At 39.0% G+C, this 8686-nt stretch overlaps 1 protein-coding gene across 1 annotated transcript; it reads left to right on the plus strand.

The window, feature by feature from the left end:
* The first annotated feature begins 604 nt into the window (after positions 1-604).
* LOC124165872 (arginine/serine-rich coiled-coil protein 2-like) lies at positions 605-1105 on the plus strand. Its single transcript, XM_046543409.1, has one exon. It carries the CDS (start codon positions 605-607, stop codon positions 1103-1105), a length of 501 nt encoding a protein of 166 aa, XP_046399365.1.
* Positions 1106-8686: the final 7581 nt, after the last annotated feature.

An 8686-nucleotide genomic window follows, 5' to 3' on the forward strand; every position in this document is an offset into this window, starting at 1 on the left:
AAATTATTTATCTAAAAGCCATTTGTCTACGCATATATTGTATATAGGTATTGCGTACCACCAAGGCGTCGCGGAAAACAATTCACACCCCCCCCCAAAATAACAACCTTAATCAGCCAATGACTGACCAGAGGGAAGAAGAATTGGAGGAATACACGGAAAAAATATGTGTGGAGGTAGTGGAAGAAGGTTTGAGGAAGCTGGGAGGTGGTAGAGTAGAATGGAAGAAAATTGAGATGACCAGGGTCCTGCAGAGCAGAAGATGATGATGATGAAGGTATACGATTCACGATATACGATACGGATTCACGGTCATGGAAGAGGCATTTCAATTCTCGAGTATTTCCGTGCGTCCCATCATTGTGCCATTGCGAGGTCCTGCATGACAACAATTGAACTGCTCCGCTGTTGACTGGTTGCGAAGATATTTTGTTTAAGTTTATCACCGTTTCGCGATGGGCGACGCTCGACGCAAAAAATATTAATATTTCAGGCTACCATGATATCCAATCCAAAATCGTAAGCAGGCTCTAATAACACTCAGCAATAGCGAGACAGCATCATGCAACGAAAACAAACCAGCCGAGTGGCTAGCGCGATTAGCATGTTGGGAGAGAGTGGGGGCAACTTGGTCAAATCCATCGTGTGTCAACTTCAGAGATTTTCCGGCAGCGGTCCATCGATGACGACCGAAGACATTCGCTCCGCCCTCAAGAAAGCCATCACGTCCGGATCGATCGTGCCCGTGTCCAGGGGCGTGTACAGAATCGCGAGCAAAGGCGAGAAGCAGCAGAGAGACGCGTGGAGAGCGGCCGGGATGACGGCCACGGACGGCGGCCGCAGCAGCATGCAGCGGCGGGGACGCGGCGGCAGGCGGCGCGGCGGCAGGCGGCACAGCCGATCGAGGCGGAGCGGGTCGCGGAGCAGATCGCGGAGCAGATCGCAGAGCAGGATGGCGAGCAGACGGCGCCGTAGGTCGCGGAGCAGATCGCAGGAGAGGAGGCATCGGGGGGCGGCGGTGGACGGCGTGGAGGAGTGGAGGCGGCGCAAGGCAGGCGAGAGGCGGCGGACGAAATCCCGGAAAACGATGCCACGAAAACCATAAACATCAAAAGTGTTTGCATCACATGCACCTACTTGAAATAAAAGCCTAATTGGAACCGTAAGCAAGAGTAAGTTTGTTTATCAACCATTGATAAAGTAGCGTACATAGAACATAATTTCGCAGAGCCCAAGATCAATGTAAGGCTAGATTAATAAATTTTAAATAAACTCGCTCCATGATTTTTACGTCGAAAATAAATTAGGATTACAAAAATTACGACAGTGCCACTCCATGGTTAGGAAGTACTAATTCAGCTCTGAGCTTCGAGTGAATCACAGCATCACCACTACTTTTTTTTTTAAATCTTGGGGGGGAAATGGACCCCTGGGCCCTCCCTTTCATGCACCCCTGCAGTAGAACTCTGGACCACAACATAGTCAATAAGTCGCAGCGCTGTGTCATTCATGTTATTTTCAAAAAACAGATATTTATCGACTACTAGTTTTCACTAGGCTAAGGTAGAGAGATTTCATAGTTCCAAAATGTAAGAAAATGAATGAAATCTAATTTTACCAAGGCCACGGCCAACACGAAAATGTTCTGTTGTCATGCAAAAATGGTCGCCACATCGCCAAAAATTAACAAATACTTCTGAAAGTAATGTTGTTGCAATGTTCACGTGTTGTCACTTACTAATGTAATGTTAAATTCAGTGGTAAGGGGATCGGGGGTCGGTGTGGTCTCTAGAGTGTTGGCTTCCCATCCAGTTGGTCCGTGCTCAAATCCCGGCAGTGGCAGAGATATATTTCAGAGGCTGCATGAAATCAGCTAGAGAGCCTTGTGGAGGGCACTTATGGTGAAGCACTCCGTCCGTTGGATGGGACATTAATCCGAGGTCTCCTTCTTGCTTTTCGCTAAAAGCAGACTATTGCCAACACTGGGCTTCTCTCCACCCTTCCCTCCTCTCTTGGTGCAAATGAACTTAGCTGTTGGTTACCTCCTTCAAATGCTATGCCATACCAGCGGTATGTAAACAAGAATCTGGGGATTAATGTATTTTTTAAATACAATGTGGTATGGTGTTTACTTGCAGGAGAGGGAAAGTCAGCACAATGTTTAAAATGTACAATGTGAATCGACCACAATAGGTACCTATATTTATTTCATAATTACAGGATTTGCGTTAGGAATTTGATGAATGAGGAGAGTGTGAGGATATTTGAACACTGCCTTGCGATTCTAAACAAGAGATGCGGCCCCAATTGAGAATCAGGTGAAATAAAAATAATTTATCCAACATAACAAAATAATTGAAATATGTTTACAGGAACTCATTTACAGCCTCACTGAAAAAATGCTAAAGTTAAAAGTTCCATAAATCATTACCCAGGAACAGACATGTCCGACTAAAATAGAATGCATGTGTGGCTTTGCAGGGTGGAACAAAAGCACTCAAAAAGATAAGCTGCCCTCTGTAAATGTTGAATGGAAGGAACACATAAGTGCGTGCTAAAGCGCTGGTAAAATTATTTTTCATGAGACTGGGGACATCTCTGTAATAAACATATTTCAAAGTATGGAGTAATTCGAGGCAATCTCACTCCAACAGCTAACTTACGACACAATAATTGCACCTAAATTGATTTCTGTCGTTACGAGTGATTCACCTTATGCGTTAATGTTCGAATTAGATTAATTCATCTCACAAATAAAAGTAAGCATGAAGTAATTAGTTTCAAAACCATATAATAATGTAAATTACACTGCCAAGTACTGTGTTTAAAAAATTGCTTCATTGCAAGTCTATTTCAGAGATTTCAAAAAAATAAAGAAAATATAAAAATAATAATGATTTATTGCTGTAGCAAGAAACATAGATATCATCAAAAGAAAAAATAAATGATGCATATAGATAGCAAACAGCATTGGCTAGGAACCAAAAAATATAAAACACAACAGGACTCAGCAAAAAAATAGATAAGTTCAAGTATGACAGCAGTTACACTTTGATGCCATGACTTCAGAAATGCAATGACATGCTTTTTCAAGAAGTAAATTCTTTAGATGGATTTTGAACACTGGCAGAGAAGAAAGTGATTTAATATCCGGTGGTAATTTGTTATAGATTATTGAGGCTGCATGATGAGGACTATGTAGAGAAAGGGAGGTGGATGGGTGGATGTTAGTACTATTTGGTGCGTGGCAAGGGTGCATTTGACGGTGAGATGAGAATATTTGGGGGTTCTGTTTGACAAATGAGGCATAGTTAAGTTAGTATATATGTATATAAAGAGATGGAAGAGTGAGGATGGAATGGTTCTTGAATAAAGGTCGGCTAGGGGTACGAAGGGGCGTGGCGAAGCCTTGCCTTAATGGCCTGCTTGACTTTGGGGGAAAAAAATCTTGTAGGAAAGATTGTCATTTCCCCAACAAAAGATGCAGTACAAAATGTGGGATTAGGTTTTTGAGTGAAATAAAGAGTTCCAGAGTATTAATGGACATATACAAACATAAAATTATATACTGCCAACTGGTCTGAAGTCGGACACTATTATTAATAATTTACACCTAATGAACAGTGTGTTGGCAACTAACACATTAGGGCTATCACATGCAAAGAAGATATGCATGGAAAATGCTAGGGGGAAAAAGAAAATTTCAATTGGACTATACCTTAGTGAAGGAGAAGTTTAGGAACCAGATCAAGGACTGCAAAAGCTACATACGGTCAGACATCTGGACAGTGACCATGATCTAGTTATGATGAATGAAATGCTATCTGAAATTTAAAAAAATTAAAGAAATCAGTAAGGAACTCACAGCAATTAGAGGAAACAAAGGAGCCAAAAAATCAACATGCCTTTACGGAAGTAGTAGCTAGAGTGAGATAGGATTAGATCAGACTGAGAAATCAGAGGAGAATAGGTGGAAAAGAATCAAATTGGGCTTTGGGAGGCCACTTGAGAAGTTCTAGGGAGAAGTAAAGGTGTTAAGAAAAAAAACACGGATAACGGATGAAATTCAAGACCTCACTGAAGAATGAATGACCATTGAAGCAAACTCAGCTCAAAAATTATGGAGGAGGAAAGTGAAGCAGAAAAGTATGACATGGGAGCCATCATCTCAAGATTGCAATTTGATGATGCAATAAGAGACTGGCAAAAGAAAAGATGATATTCCAGCAGAGCTTATCAAAAAAGCAGGAGAGAAGGCTTTAACTCAACTGTACAAAACCACCTGCAATACGTACTCAATAGGAGATATAACGGGTTACTTCAAAAAGGTCTTCATTATTCCTACTCCCTTGAAGAAGAGAGCAGAGAAGTGTGAAGCTTTTCTGATTATCAGCCTGACAACACATACATTGAAAATACTGACGACAATCATCAATAGGAGAACAGAATGAAGAGCAGAGGAATTCCTGAATAAAGATCAATTCGTATTAAGGAAAAGCAAGGGCAAGAGACAGGTAATTATGGCTCTAAGGCTTCTCATAAAGAAGAGAATGGAGAAGAACAAACCAACTTTCAAACCATTTGCCAACTTGATGAGGGCCTTTGATAGCATGGAATTGAATTCAATGCTTAGAATTCTGAAAGAAATTGGGGTGCTCTGACATGATCTTAGAATTGTTAATATTTTGTATAAAAACCAAGTAGCTGCGATAAAATGTGGACACTAGTGTGCAGAAGCAAGAATAGGAAAAATGGGTGTGCACTGTCTCCCATAATTTTTAATGTTTACATCGAGAAATCCATCAATGAAATTTAGGAGAAGGCTTTAGGTGTCAATATCCATGCAAAAAGAATTAGTATGTTGCGATTGGCTGATGACATAGCAGTCATAGCTGAGACAGAAAGATTTGAAGAAGACGTTGATCAATACCTAACGGGCAATGACCAGATATCAGCAGAAAATCTACAAAAAGAAGATGAAGTTATTAGTACACATCAAAAGAGAGGAGGCTAGGACAAAAATTAAACTAGGGAAACAAAATCTTGTAGAAGCACAAGAGATTTATCACTTCAGAAGCCGAATGACCAATGATGGACGAAGCAAGAAAGAAATAGCAGAATAGGCAGAGAGGGCTTTCCACAAAAAGAGGAATCTTCTTGAGGCCGTTTTACACAGTACACGGAATTGCACAGTCTGACGTACGTGAGAAGGCGCAATCAAAATTGTGTCGTGTAAAGCGGTGAATTGCAAGAACACATGCGAGAATGCGTGGATGCGAGATGGCAAAATAGCTCGTTCTAATTTCATTCATGCATTCGCGCAATTCCATGCCATTTTAGAAATTAATGCAGCTCTAACCTGCGCAATTCCATGCCCCGTGTAAAACGACCTTTACAGACAAGAATACAGGCATAGAGGAAAGGAAACAATTCATCAGATGCTACATAAGGAGCATGTTCAGCAGCAAAGATGTCAAGAGTAGAAACATTCGAAATGTGGTGCTACCGAAGAAAGATGAAGGTTAAGTGGAATAGAATAGAATACTTTATTTGCCAAAGGATCAGAAAACGATGAGTAGGTACATCGATTCAGACATATGGCACGTCAGTATAAAATGGCTGAACCATCACCAGTAATATGGTAATGTCTGCAATGGGTTAGATGTATCAAAAATTTAAAATATACATGAAATAATAGAAAAATCAAATACAATGGGAATGATCGTTAATACAAAAGACTTAAACATTTACAAGTTCTCATCACATAGAAATTCTTTAAATGAGTAGATCAACCGTGTGAGTAACAAGGAAGACAAAGAAGAGGTGGGAGGAAAGAGAAATTTCCTAAAAACCTTAAACAGAAGATGGGACAACGTTACGAGGCATAATGGCCCACTGAAACAATTGTAGAAAGGTGGAAGGGAAGGAAAGGTGGAGGGGAAGAAGGGCCCCAAATGAGTTACAAAGGGCAGGTTATGAAGGATGTAAAAGAGAGAAAATAGATCGCTATGAGAAGGCTAGCGGATGGGAGAGAGGAATATAGAGCTGCGTCAAACCAATCCTAGAATTGTTGACTTATGATGATGATATCAAATGAGTTTGGTTTTTAAATTTCCCTATTACTTTGTTTACTTCAGCACTAAAAAAATTAATATAACTGATAATTTCATGCTTAACTCCGAGGGCTGGTTATGGGATTATGGAAATTGAAAGAACAAACTTGGTTAGGTTCACTGATGTATTTGAAAAAGCATGACCCAGGATTTATAACATGATTACCGGATGATGTAACCACATCATGTAACCCAGGTCATGCTTTTTCAAATATATTAGTGAACCTAACAAAGTTTATTCCTTAATTTTCCTTAAAAGTTCAGTCAAATTATGCTGTTATATAGTTTAAATTAACCCATTCATGGTTTTCAGATTAAAAAAAAGAATAACAAGTGTCTGACTCCAATTGCCAATCTGGATATGAGTCAGACAGTCCAATGATTTTCACAGAAAAATGTCTCTGCATAAACTGCTGTCCGGATTCAGATGCACAACTGATGAGAAAATGTTATTTAATCAATGAAAGGCTTGGAGGGCAGGTTATGGGATTATTTTTTGTTCTTTTTGGGGTTAAGGAGCAGCATCAAGATAAAAAAATGCAGAATAAAGAATTGAAAAAACTAAATATAGCTAATCCAAACTAAATAAATATTGTAATCATCAAAGTCTTCATGAAAATGAAATAAGCTCTTATAAAAAAATTTTTTTTTTAAACCAGCCTTTATATTTAGATTACAGGGGATGAGCAACGTTTATATATGACACAAAGCAAAAAAACTCAGTGACCCCGAAAAACCAAAAGTGACGTATTAAAAAAGTCACTATATTTATTAAATTTTCAGTGAATGGTAAGCCCCCTATGTTTCAAAATGCCACCCCTATGCTTTTAAATGCCTACCCCTATGTTAAAAATGCCACCCCCCTATGTTAAAAATGCCACCCCCCTATGTTAAAAATGCCACCCCGTACGTTTTATGTAACGGTAAAACAATATTCAAACATTTACAAAACCTTACAATTGTTAATAAATATATGAAGATCATAATTAGCTGTTGTACAGTTTTCACAAATTAAATGTATACACGAAAATCGACCATTTGGAACTTCTTAGATCAAAAACATGTTTTGGGGGGCTATAGGTTGACTGGGGGGTGGTTAAAGGGGGGTTGGAGAGAAAAAGTTATACATATTTTCATGTATTGTCATCGGAAATGAAGAAGTGTGCAAAATTTCAGCGTTTTTGCTTCACAGGAAGTGAGTCAAATTTGAGTTACAAGATTTGTACAAGACAAACAGACAAACAAACAGGTTGGTGAGTTGATATAAAGGCTGGAAAAAAGACTTTTTCTCAATTTGAATTATATCCACCAAAGACCTGTCATCTGTGTCTCGCCATTTAAATGTTTTCCAGTTTTCCATGCACATCAAAATATGGAAATGGGAGATTTTGATGAGGTCAAATCATGCTCAGGATATTTAGTTCCCCCTTGAATATTCACACTTTTCCACCCGGATTTCCATTGGCCAACTTTGTCTCCTCGAAATTGAGGGTGTTGGATGAAGGAACCCCATTGATGGTGTTTCTCAGCAGTTCAAATTACTGTTTGCATTGCATAGGATCAACCTGTAAACTTAAGTGTAAGTTTTGAAGAAGAAATTTAAAAACATAAAATAATCATAATATGCATCGGAAATCATAACATATAATGTAACCTGACGGGAGTTTCTCTAAGGAATATAACTGCATGTCCGCAAAGGAAGTTCAGTACATATTTCAGCAAAGAAATCCTTCCACCCAATTATTCTCCAGGTAAATTGTTCTTAAATCATAGCTCAGAATTTCTTCCTTTTTCCAGATGTTGTTTGGCAAAAATACAAAGATTCAATGTTGTCAATGGAAATGCCACCACTTCAACTCTATCGCGCAACTAACATAAACCACACAATCATTTATTTCTCTAGGCTCCGTTTGACTTCAGGTGAAGAAATGTCTGCATGCTGCCTGACTCAATGTGGAAAGAGAAGGAATAGGTTTGACACTCAAAATTGATATTTGACTGCATTGTAAATAATGTGGACTTGGAGGGAACATCTCTCTTCACGGATTATACGCACCTTTCCACTGATTGTAACTACAGTTACGGAGATTGCATTAGGAAGGTAGACAATGACATTCTTTCAAGAATATTTCTGGAATTAAATATGTTACAGCTTTGAGTCTAATAAAATACAGAAGGGCAATGTTAGGATTGCTTCCAAAAGGACACACTATAGGCTATGCAATCATATTATAGCGGTGCGTGGTGCAAACTGGAACAATTCCATAACATTTTTATATAAATGCACTTCTCAGTGTCCGACTTATAAATGGAATGATAGTATGTACTAAAGATCTACCAGCAAAAAGAGGTAATTTGTACACTAAAATCTATCCAGAAAACAAGTATATTCAGAGTGATTGCCAACATAAAGGCGTTAGTAGCCTGTCCAAAGTGGCATTGTCCAAAGAGTGTTACGTGTAAAAGAGCACTGGAAAGCATTACAGATGAGATGGCTGGCATATGAGGTAGGATTTGTCTACAACTAGAGTGAAATTAGGCAATAAGGGTAACAATATATGAAAAGCCACATG

This window comes from Ischnura elegans, chromosome 9, assembly GCF_921293095.1.
Source record: "Ischnura elegans chromosome 9, ioIscEleg1.1, whole genome shotgun sequence".
NCBI lineage: Eukaryota > Metazoa > Arthropoda > Insecta > Odonata > Coenagrionidae > Ischnura > Ischnura elegans.

Excerpts from the sequence above, each read along its gene's own strand:
- LOC124165872 (XM_046543409.1), top strand. The coding sequence starts at position 605 with ATGTTGGGAGAGAGTGGGGGCAACTTGGTCAAATCCATCGTGTGTCAA.